The 15,892-nt window shown below is 43.6% G+C and overlaps 1 protein-coding gene across 7 annotated transcripts in view; it reads left to right on the top strand.

Annotated features, from left to right (window-relative positions):
- Positions 1-15,892, top strand: part of DPP6 (dipeptidyl peptidase like 6) — an 807,813-nt gene that overhangs the window by 662,125 nt on the left and 129,796 nt on the right. For all 7 annotated transcript variants that reach the window (XM_073334581.2, XM_073334585.2, XM_073334583.2 and 4 more), the window contains one exon: positions 1,917-2,037. In XM_073334581.2, the coding sequence (XP_073190682.1) occupies positions 1,917-2,037 (121 nt within the window). The remainder of the gene's footprint in view (positions 1-1,916; positions 2,038-15,892) is intronic.

Below are 15,892 nucleotides of genomic sequence, written 5' to 3'. Positions count from 1 at the left end.
AAAATTGTTAGTTAATATAACAGTCTATGCACAGGACCTCTCATTTGTTTTATCTGCATACTAAAAATAAAAATAAAGGCAGGAGAGAGAGGAGAATTTAATATCTGTCACAGCATATTTTTACTTTCAGAATACATTAATTGGATGCAGCTCTTTTTAGCTCAAAAACTCATGTAGGCTGAAAAAGAATAAAACAAGTTACAGTTTTAGTTCTACTTTTTACCCCAGGCAAATTCACCATAACAGCTGCTGAAATTAAATTTGGATCTATACTTGCTTTTGGCAGCTTTGTAACTCATCTCTGGTTGAAACACTACTGTAATAGGATGTGAAACATGAATTGAAAGCAAATATTTTTTCCAGTTCTACCTTTTCATAAGTACAGTGTAAGAAATTGCATTCTTGTATCGTGGAAAAGATACTTAACATTTGTTCCAATAGCATTAAATGTATAAAAATCCTACCTTAAACGTCCATTAAATGTCATTAACAATTTGTCTATCCAACTGAATTGCTTTGCTGATACTTCTGTGCCTTGCATCTCTGCAGCCTGGTAGAATGAAGTTTAATAGTATTTTTCAAAGCAAGATGTTATTTTTAAAAGGATGAAACTTGCTACAGAGAAAACAACCCCACCCCCCCACCCCAAAAAACCATCCCTTTATTGCATGTGACAGTGATACAGGAAACAGTGTTTAGCCAGAGATAAGGACAAAGATTGAGGCCAAGGACCAAGATTTTCAAGAATGTGTGTTTACAGTTTTGCTCTTACGTCCATATTTAAACACCTAAATAAGAGGCCTAATTTTCAGAAGAGCCCAGCATCCACCAGTTTCTGTTGACTTAAGCAGGATCTGTGGGTACTTGGTACTTTGCAAACCAGATACTTAGTTAGGAGCCTAGCTGTAGGCTTGAGTTCTTGACTGTTCATAAACCCTTGAGGTGTGATGCTGCAACCTTTACTCATGCCAGTAGTCTTTACTCATGCAGATAGTCCCACTGAGTGAGTAGCGCTACCTGTGTGAGTAAAGGTTTCCAAGGTCAGGCCCTTTGGTCCTGACCAGTCATTGTCATTATAGGAGGACAGACTAGATGATCACAGTGGTCCATTCTGGCCTTGGAATCTATGAATTAAGGATCCCCTGTCACCTGTCTCAAGAGTATGCATATTAATGTTCATGTCCTGGCCAAATTTCAGTTTGGGTAATTATCTTCCAACAACTTAAAATTACCCAGTAATTTCAATAGGGTGTGGCAGGAGATTTCGCAGCCCTTTCAATATGGGCCACATGTTAATAGAGAATCTAAATTGTCTTGAGGGCCACCTTCCAAGCCACTAGTAGTCACTCAGCCCACTTCCCCTCCTATTCAGGAGGACATGTCATTCTTGTAGCATCTACAGCCAGACCTTGCATTGAAATCACTATTAAAAAAGTATTTAATACACCATCAGCTATCTTTTAAGGAAACACATTCTTCTACAGACAAGGAGAACCAGCCTTCTATGACCAGCAAGGTCTCCACACAGCAAACGTTCTTCAGACCATCAGTGATCTATGCTCCATGTTTCAGAAACTACTAGGAGGATATGGTATTTTTCACTTCTTGCCCTTAAGCTGCAGATCATTGCTGTTTAACTGCCATATTTCATTATCTAAAGTGATAACAATGTTTTAGTAATGAGTGAAGAAATACTTTAACGGGTTCTGTTAAAGTCAATGGAACTATACCAACTTAAATCAGCTGAGGAGCTAGCAATATACTTGATAAAAGGCTTTGGGATCCTTTTTTGTTAAAAGTTTCTGTAGAAATGTGATCTATCACCATGTACTGCTGATTGTTGTGAAAGCAATGCACTGTTTTATAATGGACTCCCTGCTTACCAGTGTTTTCTTTTCCTTTTCCCTTCAAATTAGATATTTATGTTTGAGAATAACATCTATTACTGTGCTCATGTGGGGAAACAAGCCATCCGAGTGGTCTCCACTGGAAAGGAAGGTGTTATTTTCAATGGCCTCAGCGACTGGCTATATGAAGGTAGGACACAATATTGAAGGCTGCAGTTAGTTATGAGTTTAAGCTCTAGATTTGTAGTATGGGGTAAAATTAGAAGTGAAACATTTGACTTCTCAGGACTGTGGCCCATTAGTTGGAATTTCAGCTGTTCCAACAGTTAACTGAAGTGCTGAACTGGGAATAATGTGAGAGGATGTAAGAATTGTATTTTCCAGGGCTTCCCCCCCTGTTTCAAGGGTGACAAATCACAGGGTGTTAATGAACAGAACAGCTTCATTACATAATGACACCTGCAATAACTCAAGGTTTCCATCAGACGTGCTTATTTTCTAATCACAGTAAGTGACAAACGTGTGTGTGGGGAAGGGGTTGGGGGATAAGGGTAAGAAGTTAACAAAAAACCTCTGGTTTAGATTTCTAGAACCAGGTGCTCTGGCCCTTTTGTACCAGACCAGGTAGCACAAAGAAGCTGGAAGCTGTGCAGATCTAGGTAGCTGAGAATTTCCTTGGCATGGGGAAGTCCTCAGCTGGCACAGAGCCAGTGCAGTTGACTCCTACTCCACCTAATGGTCCCATAAGGGCAGGAGGGCCATAGCTAATACAATGTTGCACGCCTGCTATTCTCAGTTGGCAGATGTCCCCTTGTGTGCCACTGCTAGCTGGCATAGTGTAGAGCAACCCCTAGGCTATTCTACCTTGTGCCAGAGTTAAGGCTGGTAAGGAACTGGCCTCAAGAACCAGAAAACTAAAACCAGCCGTTTTTCAGTCATCACTCCCAAAGACTCGGGGCCCTAAATTGTATGCACATGTCATGGAAGTGTTTGCTACCTGTTTGTCATTGTTTTTGATGATTAAATATATGTTGAAGCTGAAATACTTATGCATCACAGAATACTTAACCGTTAACATTTTCCCTGTAATGAGACAAGGTGATATCTTTTATTCTGTTGGTGAGAGAGACAAGCTTTCGAGCTTACACAGAGCTCTGTGTCTCTCTAATACCTGAAGATAAACATGGCTGCAATGACACTGCATGGAACATTTTCCCTGTAAAGCATTTTGCAGTTAGTCAGAGTGGCTGATGGGTTGTTGCAAAATGCTGATTTAATCTAATTTTTCCTAAAGAGATGAGGTTTCCTTGTTGCGACTCTGAAGGTCAAGTGTACATATCAGTATCTCTGTTTTGCTGATAAACAGCATTTAGTACATAAGGTCTTCTCAAAGTGCGCTGCGTACAGGGCATAATGCTGACAGAAGGAGTTTATCATGTCAGTGAACTCCAAGTGATCAAGCTAGCATACAGTGATGCTGATGTTATGCTGACACACGTTTTTATTCAATTAATGGATTGCTCGGGTTACTTCTTACATGACATTGATTTTCAGTTTTGTCCTTTATAAAAAATTTCTTGTTAAAGCTGTGTTAATTTACTGATAAAATAAATGATTCTGTGATTGAATACAATGTAAATATACAGGGCCTGATTCTGCTTCCCTTACACTGAATAGCACATACAAAATAAGTAACCCCACTGAAAGTGCAACTCAATGGGAGTAAGGGTTACAGAATCAGATCCACAGTATCCATTTGTTTCTTGATAATTTCATTGTTATATGATGATCATACTTAAGCCTTTTGTCTGTGATGCTAACAGTGTCACAGACTATGTGACTGAAAACAGTTTATATTTGAATAATAGAGTGACCAGTCCCCACGAAAAGGGTAGAGAAGGGTCCAGAGCAAAACCCTAGGTAGAAACACCTGCAAGTTTTGAGGTGGAGTTCAGAATCTGAGTTTTGCAGACCTGTCTCTCTGGTCTAGCCCATAGGCCCCACACTCCTCAGGGAATTGTGAGCAGAAGAACCAGGGAGCAGAGCGCTCTGTGCATCTTAGGAGCTCTGGATGGTTCCCAGCTGGTCTCCATAAGTGAGCTCCCTTCCACATTGCAGCATCCCCCAGGCTTCCTACCTTGATTCCCCGTCTTCCCATGAGCCTGATGTGATCTCCACTGGGTTCTACAGATTTAAAAAGTATGTAGGAGGCAACGCTGGGGCTGGAAGTAGGAATCAAGATATTGATTGCTGGGGAGCAGAGAATTGATGACTGGGTGAAACCAAATGGATAGTAAGCAAGCAGGAGGGCTAAAGGATCTGGTGTGCCCAGGGCAAGTCTGTGGAGCTCAGGAGCCCTATAGGCACACTGAATGTGGGTTGGGTGGGAAGTCCAGAGGAAGTTAGGAGCTCAGTAGTACTAAAGGAATCACCAAGACCAGTGGAAGTTGGAGTCCAGGAGTGAAATCCTGACCCTGTTGAAGTCAATGCGAATTTTAACATCAGTTTCAGTGCAGCCAGGGTTTCCCTAGCTGCCTGCATTGTGCTGTGCTGTAATATCCCTGCTGATGGCGGCCACCTTCCCACTACTAATATGTGCTCTGCAGTACTGCCTTTCTCTAATGAGACAAACCAAAACCATGAATCCAAACATGCCTGAATGTGAAGCTAATTGAAATCTGAGCAAAGAGCTAAATTTTGCATCTCAGGATCATCTCTTAGTACTCTGCCTTTTTCACAGGTTCCTATAGCAATGTCTCCCCCACCTCTCCTGTGTAGACAGGCCAGACGTTCAGTACCATATTTATAGTTGTTTGTGCTGTTAACATCTCAGCAAGTTCTTGGGGTGGATTCTGAAAAAATGCAAAGCTCTCACTCCATCTGTACAAATATATGCACCATATAGTCAGAGAATGAGCTACAGTGAAGGCTACAGTATTGGCATAAAGAATGAGAGTGTTCTCCTTTTCTCTTGTGTTCTTGTTGTCACTGATGTTTATGACCTCTGATAATGTTAGCAGCTGAGGCTCTACTGAGTAGTCATTTGGGTGATGGTTACAATTTATGACCTATTTAGTACCTTCTCCAAATGCAGTACAAAAAACTTCCCAAATTTCAAATTTAAAGAGTAGGATTATAAAACCCTTTTGCAGGTAGTCTGCATCTATTGGTGTGTCCCTGCTACTGGTTAATACAAATGACAGCCCCCAGAGGGACCGTTTTTCTTCATAACGTGATTGCTTTTGTCACAATAAAATAGGTACCATCTAGTATTAATCAGATGGTTTTGGTAAATCCGGAAGCAAAAGCAGCTTTAGAGTGGGTTTGAAGGGGTTTTTTTCCCCCCCCCTATAAAAATGCAGACATTCATTGTGATTCACTTTAAGCATTTGCTTTTGTAAATCTGCCAAAGGGGGAAAACTTTCTTCAAGGTACTTATGCTGAACTGTTGTATCTTGATAATATAGTGAAAAACATTTCAAATCAATCAGAGCTGATGTAGCAGCTTAATCTACTTAGTGCATTTAGCTGGAAGGTTGTGGGCTGATACATAGATTACTATAACATGAAAGGCTAGATTAAGCATGGTTTTTATGAAGCTAAAGTAAACATTTCTAGTGCTTTGGTATAGTCTGTTATCACTTTTTTTCTGCCATGCTGTTTACATGTCTAATGTAAAAATGAAGTTATGGCATAGAAGAAAGAGAACAGATCCACGGAGTCATTCCAGGTATCTATGTTGGATGCCCCTTGAGAGTCCTGGGGCTGTAAACAAGCTATGTATATACATGAGTAACCACTATAGAATGGTTTCAGAGGAACAGCCGTGTTAGTCTGTATTCGCAAAAAGAAAAGGAGTACTTGTGGCACCTTAGAGACTAACCAATTTATTTGAGCATGAGCTTTCGTGAGCTACAGCTCACTTCATCAGATGTTTACCGTGGAAACTGCAGCAGACTTTATATACACACAGAAATCATGAAACAATACCTCCTCCCACCCCACTGTCCTGCTGGTAATAGCTTATCTAAAGTGATCAACAGGTGGGCCATTTCCAGCACAAATCCAGGTTTTCTCACCCTCCACCCCCCCACACAAATTCACTCTCCTGCTGGTGCTAGCCCATCCAAAGTGACAACTCTTTACATAATCAAGTCGGGCTATTTCCTGCATAGATCAAGGTTTTCTCACATCCCCCCCACCCCCATACACACACAAACTCACTCTCCTGCTGGTAATAGCTCATCTAAACTGACCATTCTCCAGGTTTAAATCCAAGTTAAACCAGAACATCTGGGGGGGGGGGGTAGGAAAAAACAAGAGGACACAGGCTACCTTGCATAATGACTTAGCCACTCCCAGTCTCTATTTAAGCCTAAATTAATAGTATCCAATTTGCAAATGAATTCCAATTCAGCAGTTTCTCGCTGGAGTCTGGATTTGAAGTTTTTTTGTTTTAAGATAGCGACCTTCATGTCTGTGATTGCGTGACCAGAGAGATTGAAGTGTTCTCCGACTGGTTTATGAATGTTATAATTCTTGACATCTGATTGACACTCTCACAAGTCTTGGGAGACAGGCCAGTCCTTGCCTACAGACAGCCCCGCAACCTGAAGCAAATACTCACCAACAACCACATACCACACAACAGAACCACTAACCCAGGAACTTATCCTTGCAACAAAGCCCGTTGCCAATTGTGCCCACATATCTATTCAGGGGACACCATCACAGGGCCTAATAACATCAGCCACACTATCAGAGGCTCGTTCACCTGCACATCCACCAATGTGATCTATGCCATCATGTGCCAGCAATGCCCCTCTGCCATGTACATTGGTCAAACTGGACAGTCTCTACGTAAAAGAATAAATGGACACAAATCAGATGTCAAGAATTATAACATTCATAAACCAGTCGGAGAACACTTCAATCCCTCTGGTCACGCAATCACAGACATGAAGGTCGCTATCTTAAAACAAAAAAACTTCAAATCCAGACTCCAGCGAGAAACTGCTGAATTGGAATTCATTTGCAAATTGGATACTATTAATTTAGGCTTAAATAGAGACTGGGAGTGGCTAAGTCATTATGCAAGGTAGCCTGTGTCCTCTTGTTTTTTCCTACCCCCCCCCCCAGATGTTCTGGTTTAACTTGGATTTAAACCTGGAGAATGGTCAGTTTAGATGAGCTATTACCAGCAGGAGAGTGAGTTTGTGTGTGTATGGGGGTGGGGGGGATGTGAGAAAACCTTGATCTATGCAGGAAATAGCCCGACTTGATTATGTAAAGAGTTGTCACTTTGGATGGGCTAGCACCAGCAGGAGAGTGAATTTGTGTGGGGGGGGTGGAGGGTGAGAAAACCTGGATTTGTGCTGGAAATGGCCCACCTGTTGATCACTTTAGATAAGCTATTACCAGCAGGACAGTGGGGTGGGAGGAGGTATTGTTTCATGATTTCTGTGTGTATATAAAGTCTGCTGCAGTTTCCACGGTAAACATCTGATGAAGTGAGCTGTAGCTCACGAAAGCTCATGCTCAAATAAATTGGTTAGTCTCTAAGGTGCCACAAGTACTCCTTTTCTTTTTGCGAATACAGACTAACACGGCTGTTCCTCTGAAACCTGTCATTATGCAAGGCACTGCATTTAGCCGTATGGAGTGGAAATCTATCAACTGCATGAAGAAACTTGTACAGATACAGACAGACATCATCTTCCTTTCCAAATGCAAACAGATGGACATCGTACCAAAAGGACTGAAGGTCAAAAATCCATTACAATCTACATACCACACAGACTATGCTGACAGCTTGTGCCTCACGCTCTCAAAGAAACTGCGGAATCACCTGATCAAGATCCTCTACAGCAAACAGGGAAAGATTAAGAATGAGCTCTCAAAAATGGATACTCTCATAAAGAACCAACCTTCCACACAAACTTCCTCGTGGCTGGATTTTACTAAAACTAGACAAGCCATTTACAACGCACACTTTGCTTCTCTACAAAAGAAAAAAGACACTAAACTTTCTAAACTACTACATGCTACAAGGGGCCACAGCAATGGTTCCCTCACCCCACCTAGCAATATTGTTAACCTATCCAACTATACTCTCAGCCCAGCAGAAGCAGCTGTTCTATCTCGGGGCCTCTCCTTCTGCCCCTCCACCCCCACGAACATGATACAGTTCTGTGGTGACCTAGAATCCTATTTTTGACGTCTCCGTCTCAAGGAATATTTCCAAAATACCTCTGAACAACATACTAATCCACAGAGGTCTCCCTGCCAACACTACAGAAAGAGGGATTCTAGATGGACTCCTCCTGAAGGTCGAAACAGCAGACTGGACTTCTACATAGAGTGCTTCCGCCGACGTGCACGGGCTGAAATTGTGGAAAAGCAGCATCACTTGCCCCATAACCTCAGCCATGCGGAACGCAATGCCATCCACAGCCTCAGAAACAACTCTGACATCATAATCAAAAAGGCTGACAAAGGAGGTGCTGTTGTCATCATGAATAGGTCGGAATATGAACAAGAGGCTGCTCGGCAGCTCTCCAACACGAGTTTCTACAAGCCATTACCCTATGATCCCACTGAGAGTTACCAAAAGCAACTACAGCATTTGCTCAAGAAACTTCCTGAAAAAGCACAAGATCAAATCCGCACAGACACACCCCTGGAACCCCGACCTGGGATATTCTATCTACTACCCAAGATCCATAAACCTGGAAATCCTGGGCGCCCCATCATCTCAGGCATTGGCACCCTGACAGCAGGATTGTCTGGCTATGTAGACTCCCTCCTCAGGCCCTACGCTACCAGCACTCCCAGCTACCTTCGAGACACCACTGACTTCCTGAGGAAACTTCAATCCATCGGTGATCTTCCTGATAACACCATCCTGGCTACTATGGATGTAGAAGCCCTCTACACCAACATTCCACACAAAGATGGACTACAAGCCGTCAAGAACACTATCCCCGATAATGTCACGGCTAACCTGGTGGCTGAACTTTGTGACTTTGTCCTTACCCATAACTATTTCACATTTGGGGACAATGTATACCTTCAGATCAGCGGCACTGCTATGGGTACCCGCATGGCCCCACAGTATGCCAACATTTTTATGGCTGATTTAGAACAACGCTTCCTCAGCTCTCGTCCCCTAAAGCCCCTACTCTACTTGCGCTATATTGATGACATCTTCATCATCTGGACCCATGGAAAAGAAGCCCTTGAGGAATTCCACCATGATTTCAACAATTTCCATCCCACCACCAACCTCAGCCTGGTCCAGTCCACACAAGAGATCCACTTCCTGGACACTACAGTGCTAATAAACAATGGCCACATAAACACCACCCTATACCGTAAACCTACTGACCGCTATTCCTACCTGCATGCCTCCAGCTTTCACCCTGACCACACCACACGATCCATCGTCTACAGCCAAGCTCTGCGATACAACCGCATTTGCTCCAACCCCTCAGACAGAGACAAACACCTACAAGATCTCTGTCAAGCTTTCTTACAACTACAATACCCACCTGCAGAAGTAAAGAAACAGATTGATAGAGCCAGAAGAGTTCCCAGAAGTTACCTACTACAGGACAGGCCTAACAAAGAAAATAACAGAACGCCACTAGCCGTCACCTTCAGCCCCCAACTAAAACCCCTCCAACGCATTATTAAGGATCTACAACCTATCCTAAAGGATGACCCAACACTCTCACAAGTCTTGGGAGACAGGCCAGTCCTTGCCTACAGACAGCCCCGCAACCTGAAGCAAATACTCACCAACAACCACATACCACACAACAGAACCACTAACCCAGGAACTTATCCTTGCAACAAAGCCCGTTGCCAATTGTGCCCACATATCTATTCAGGGGACACCATCACAGGGCCTAATAACATCAGCCACACTATCAGAGGCTCGTTCACCTGCACATCCACCAATGTGATCTATGCCATCATGTGCCAGCAATGCCCCTCTGCCATGTACATTGGTCAAACTGGACAGTCTCTACGTAAAAGAATAAATGGACACAAATCAGATGTCAAGAATTATAACATTCATAAACCAGTCGGAGAACACTTCAATCTCTCTGGTCACGCAATCACAGACATGAAGGTCGCTATCTTAAAACAAAAAAACTTCAAATCCAGACTCCAGCGAGAAACTGCTGAATTGGAATTCATTTGCAAATTGGATACTATTAATTTAGGCTTAAATAGAGACTGGGAGTGGCTAAGTCATTATGCAAGGTAGCCTGTGTCCTCTTGTTTTTTCCTACCCCCCCCCCCCAGATGTTCTGGTTTAACTTGGATTTAAACCTGGAGAATGGTCAGTTTAGATGAGCTATTACCAGCAGGAGAGTGAGTTTGTGTGTGTATGGGGGTGGGGGGGATGTGAGAAAACCTTGATCTATGCAGGAAATAGCCCGACTTGATTATGTAAAGAGTTGTCACTTTGGATGGGCTAGCACCAGCAGGAGAGTGAATTTGTGGGGGGGGGTGGAGGGTGAGAAAACCTGGATTTGTGCTGGAAATGGCCCACCTGTTGATCACTTTAGATAAGCTATTACCAGCAGGACAGTGGGGTGGGAGGAGGTATTGTTTCATGATTTCTGTGTGTATATAAAGTCTGCTGCAGTTTCCACGGTAAACATCTGATGAAGTGAGCTGTAGCTCACGAAAGCTCATGCTCAAATAAATTGGTTAGTCTCTAAGGTGCCACAAGTACTCCTTTTCTTTTCACTATAGAATGGTGTAATTTGTTATGCGTGACAACTGTCAGTTTGTGTGTGTCTGTGTGTTAGAAACAGTGAAATGTAAAGATAATATTTAAAGTAACTAGAGGCATGATTGAAAGTGTTTTCTGTGAAATGGAGTGCTATTTTGACAAAAGCAGTGTACACGTCCATAAAAAATGTAGTGAATTTTAGAATGCATTGCACTCATGCATTTTGTTATAACACGCTCTGACAGCAAAACCTAATATTCTCACCCCCATTGTTATTAATGTCTCTTCATAACTGTCAAAATTCTGAACACCTGAAGATACTGTCCAGAGGTCTTGATAAGTCAGAGGATGAGGGGTCATGGGACCTAGACTCTGTTCTTAGCTCAGATGAGCTGTGTGACCTTGGAAAAGTCGTAACGTCCTTGAACCTCTGTTTCCCCACTTGAAAACAAAGAGATAAAAATATTTCACAACCTCACATGTTGTGAGGCGAAAAAGGGCTTAACTGTTCTGAAGTGCTGAGAATACTGTGTTGCTAAGTACCGTAGAAAGGCCTATGAATAAATACATGCTGACACACTACTGCAGTACCTGTAATGAACAGTTTGTGGTGTGTAAGTACTGTAGTTCAGGCCCAGTATACAAACCACCAGAGAAGTTACGCTGCACAAAAAGGAGTTTATCATAAAATCACTATCTGGCCTTCTTTAGCCAGTCTGTAACCACAGTGTTCTCTAGAAGCTGGAGTCACTTTGTGCTGCTAGATGTGTGGCCTCGTACTGCTTGAAGAACGTGAGGGTATTTAAAAGAGACAAGGTAATGTACCAACTTCTGTTGGTGGAAGGGACAAGCTTTCAAGCTTCATAGAGCTCTCCCTCGGGCCTCTTTAAAACATGAACTTCATTTGTTTGTTGGCCATGCTCTGCAAGAGTGGAGGCACGGATTTTATTTAGGCTCTTATCTAGGTCTACCCTGTTTATATACCATCAAACTGAGCACTTCCTTTTTGGTTTTTGTGTACATTTCCTTGGATATAGAAAGTAGCCCCTCACAAAGTGATAGAAGCTGCTTTGTGAGTTGATATATAGGGCAGCGTGACAGAGTATACCTGGCCTTTGCAGCTCCATACAAGAAGCCCTGCAGTCCTACCGGACCCAGGAAAGGACCAGTGAAGATGGTCGTCTAAGCCTGCGTAGGGAGGCAGCCAATCAGAGCCCAGCAGACTCAGATAAAAGGAGCTGTGGGACCATAGCAGTTCAGTTCCTGGTGTTGACCAGAAGGGCAAGGAAGTGTGCTCCTCTCTGGGCCAACAGATCTCGAGGGACAACCAGAGTGTTTCTGGCTGCATTTGCTTAAGCTGGGTTTGCAGGGAGAGAGGACTAAAGTACCTTAGCCCTGAGGTAAGGATGAAATAAATGGGGCAAGATAGGAGGAGGCCCAGAGAAGAAGCAGCAACAAACTGAAATCGAGCAGTGCGTAGCTGCTATTTATATGGTCCCTGGGTTGGAACCCAGAGTAGTGGGCAGGCCCAGGTATCTGTGCCAGCCACAGGTAAAGTGGCATAAACCCCAGGTAGGAGACAGGCCTTATTTTAGAGCCAGAATAAAGGGTCAAATTTAAAGGGCTCAGAGGCAGGGCTGAAGACCCTAGTGAGAGCAAATAGGCTGTTATTTTTTGCCTCTTTAATATCCCGGAAGGGATTCATTTGGACTTTGTGACTCAGCCAGATGCCCAAGCCAGGGAAGACCCACTAAGGTCAGCTGGCAGCTTGCAGGTGGCACCAGGGACGAGATGAGAGCTACAGTACCACATGCAGCCACTAGGAGGTGCTCAAGTGGTGAGTGCTGCCCATTACAGACAGACTATGATTTTTAGGCACCTTGTTTTCCAGCGGATTTCTTCCCCATCTGGTGTGGCTGCCAAAGGGGATGATCAAGCAGAAAGTTGACCTGCGAGTCTGTCATCCAGAAACTGACATCCTCAAGTAGACAGATTAGTGTTGGCTCGACTTTAAAGCTAGCCCTGATTTTCTGGTTACAACACCAGGATATTGGTGTTTGTCTTAATTGTGAGAAAGGGAGCACCATATCTGTGGCACTGGGCAGCAATAGCATCTTAAATGTCAATCTCTTACAGACTTTTGTACAGTAAAAGATACTTGTACCCACAATTTGCAATTGAACCTCTGTTCTTTTGTTGAGCTTTACACAAAGCAACTGTTATTATATTTTATTTTTGGCTAGCAGAGTAGAGAGAAAAAAAAATGAGAAGAGATTATTTTACTCAGCAGTGACCTTTACATAGGTTCATAATCCACAGTTTGTCTGCATCGAATGTTATCATTGCTAGATACTGTAATGTGACTTTGCAGTGACACCTGGTGGGAGAGGCCAGGATGTCATTCTCATTAAGATTAAATATCTTATAACCATACAAAAATTTGCTGCAAGATATTGTAAAATAGTCCCAATGTCTGCCCTCAGATGCATCTATGCAATTCCTCCTGAACTCGAGGCAACTGCTTATACACAGGTGCTGGCAGAATCTTGCCCATGTAAGTATGCACCCTTTCCTGACTTTAAAAGGACAATGCAGGATGTAATTATGAAAAGTCTTCCTCCAAAATTTAATCAACATCTTGCAAAACTTAGAGAGTATAGTAAATCATGTATGGTTGTCTCAGAGGTGCAGTCCTTCACAGTATCTGCCAAGTCATATAGTGTTTACTTTGAATCATAGAATATCAGGGTTGGAAGGGACCTCAGGAGGTCATCTAGTCCAACCCCCTGCTCAAAGCAGGACCGATCCCCAATTAAATCATCCCAGCCAGGGCTTTGTCAAGCCTGACCTTAAAAACTTCTAAGGAAGGAGATTCCACCACCTCCCTAGGTAACACATTCCAGTGTTTCACCACCCTCCTAGTGAAAAAGTTTTTTCTAATATCCAACCTAAATCTCCCCCACCGCAACTTGAGACCATTACTCCTTGTTCTGTCATCAGCTACCACTGAGAACAGTCTAGATCCATCCTCTTTGGAACCCCCTTTCAGGTAGTTGAAAGCAGCTATCAAATCCCCCCTCATTCTTCTTTTCCATAGACTAAACATCCCCAGTTCCCTCAGCCTCTCCTCATAAGTCATGTGTTCCAGTCCCCTAATCATTTTTGTTGCCCTCCGCGGGACTCTTTCCAATTTTTCCACATCCTTCTTGTAGTGTGGGGCCCAAAACTGGACATAGTACTCCAGATGAGGCCTCACCAATGTCGAATAGAGGGGAACAATCACGTCCCTCGATCTGCTGGCAATGCCCCTACATATACATCCCAAAATGCCATTGGCCTTCTTGGCAACAAGGGCACACTGTTGATTCATATCCAGCTTCTTGTCCACTGTAACCCCAAGGTCCTTTTCTGCAGAACTGCTGCTGAGCCATTCGGTCCCTAGTCTGTAGCGGTGCATGGGATTCTTCTGTCCTAAGTGCAGGACTCTGCACTTGTCCTTGTTGAACCTCATCAGATTTCTTTTGGTCCAATCCTCCAATTTGTCTAGGGAGCTCTGTATCCTATCCCTACCCTCCAGCGTATCTACCTCTCCTCCCAGTTTAGTGTCATCTGCAAATTTGCTGAGGGTGCAATCCACACCATCTTCCATTAAGGAAGATATTGAACAAAACCGGCCCCAGGACCGACCCTTGGGGCACTCCACTTGATACCGGCTGCCAACTAGACATGGAGCCGTTGATTACTACCCGTTGATTACTACCCGTTGAGCCCGACAATCTAGCCAGCTTTCTATCCACCTTATAGTCCATTCATCCAGCCCATACTACTTTAACTTGCTGGTAAGAATACTGTGGGAGACAGTGTCAAAAGCTTTGCTAAAGTCAAGGAACAACACATCCACTGCTTTCCCTTCATCCACAGAGCCCGATATCTCGTCATAGAAGGCAATTAGATTAGTCAGGCATGACTTGCCCTTGGTGAATCCATGCTGACTGTTCCTGATCACGTTCCTCTCCTCTAAGTGCTTCAGAATTGAATCCTTGAGGACCTGCTCCATGATTTTTCCAGGGACTGAGGTCAGGCTGACTGGCCTGTAGTTCCCCGGATCTTCCTCCTTCCCTTTTTTAAAGATGGGCACTACATTAGCCTTTTTCCAGTTGTCCGGGACTTCCCCCGATCGCCATGAGTTTTCAAAGATAACGGCCAATGGCTCTGCAATCACATCCGCCAACTCCTTTAGCACTCTCGGATGCAACGCATCCGGCCCCATGGACTTGTGCACATCCAGCTTTTCTAAATAGTCCCGAACCAATTCTTTCTCCACAGAGGGCTGGTCACCTCCTCCCCAGGCTGTGCTGCCCAGTGCAGTAGTCTGGGAGCTGACCTTGTTCGTGAAGACAGGCAAAAAAAGCATTGAGTACATTAGCTTTTTCCACATCCTGTATTGCTCTCCCAGCAGATATCAGGGTGATTGAAGTCTCCCATGAGAACCAGGGCCTGTGATCTAGTAACTTCTATTAGTTGCCGGAAGAAAGCCTCATCCACCTCATCCCCCTGGTCCGGTGGTCTATAGTAGACTCCCACCATGACATCATCCTTGTTGCTCATGCTTCTAAACTTAATCCAGAGACTCTCAGGTTTTCTGCAGTTTCATACTTGAGCTCTGAGCAGTCATACTGCTCCCTTACAGATAGTGCATCTCCCCCAACTTTTCTGCCCTGTCTGTCCTTCCTGAACAGCGCTTATCCATCCATGACAGTACTCCAATCATGTGAGTTATCCCACCAAGTCTCTGTTATTCCAATCACATCAAAATTCCTTGACTTGGCCAGGACTTCCAGTTCTCCCTGCTTGTTTCCCAGGCTTCTTGCATTTGTGTATATGTACTTGAGAACTCGCTGATCGCCCCTCTTTCTCAGTATGAGGCAGGAGCCCTCCCCTCTCACGCGCTCCTGCTCATGCTTCCTCCCAGTATCCCACTTCCCCACTTACCTCAGGGCTTTGGTCTCCTTCCCCCGGTGAACCTAGTTTAAAGCCCTCCTCACTATGTTAGCCAGTGAGGAGGGCTTTAAACTAGAGCAGCATCTTTCATGGTTTTAGTATTTTAAGTACCTGAAATAGACATTTTTCCTTTCTTAATGTAGACTGGTGTCAAATGAAGTATTCATACAGGAGTCTTGTAAAATTTTGACATTGATAGCATGATAGATACAGGAAAGTTATTAGAGTCTGCTGAAAATATAATCTTGATTTGTCTGCTATGTGATTTTTAACTTCATAATATTAGAACCATGAG

Source organism: Lepidochelys kempii, chromosome 2, assembly GCF_965140285.1.
Source record: "Lepidochelys kempii isolate rLepKem1 chromosome 2, rLepKem1.hap1, whole genome shotgun sequence".
NCBI lineage: Eukaryota > Metazoa > Chordata > Testudines > Cheloniidae > Lepidochelys > Lepidochelys kempii.
The sequence above is the reverse complement of the archived record's forward strand: the minus strand, read 5'-3'. Positions and strand labels throughout refer to the sequence as shown.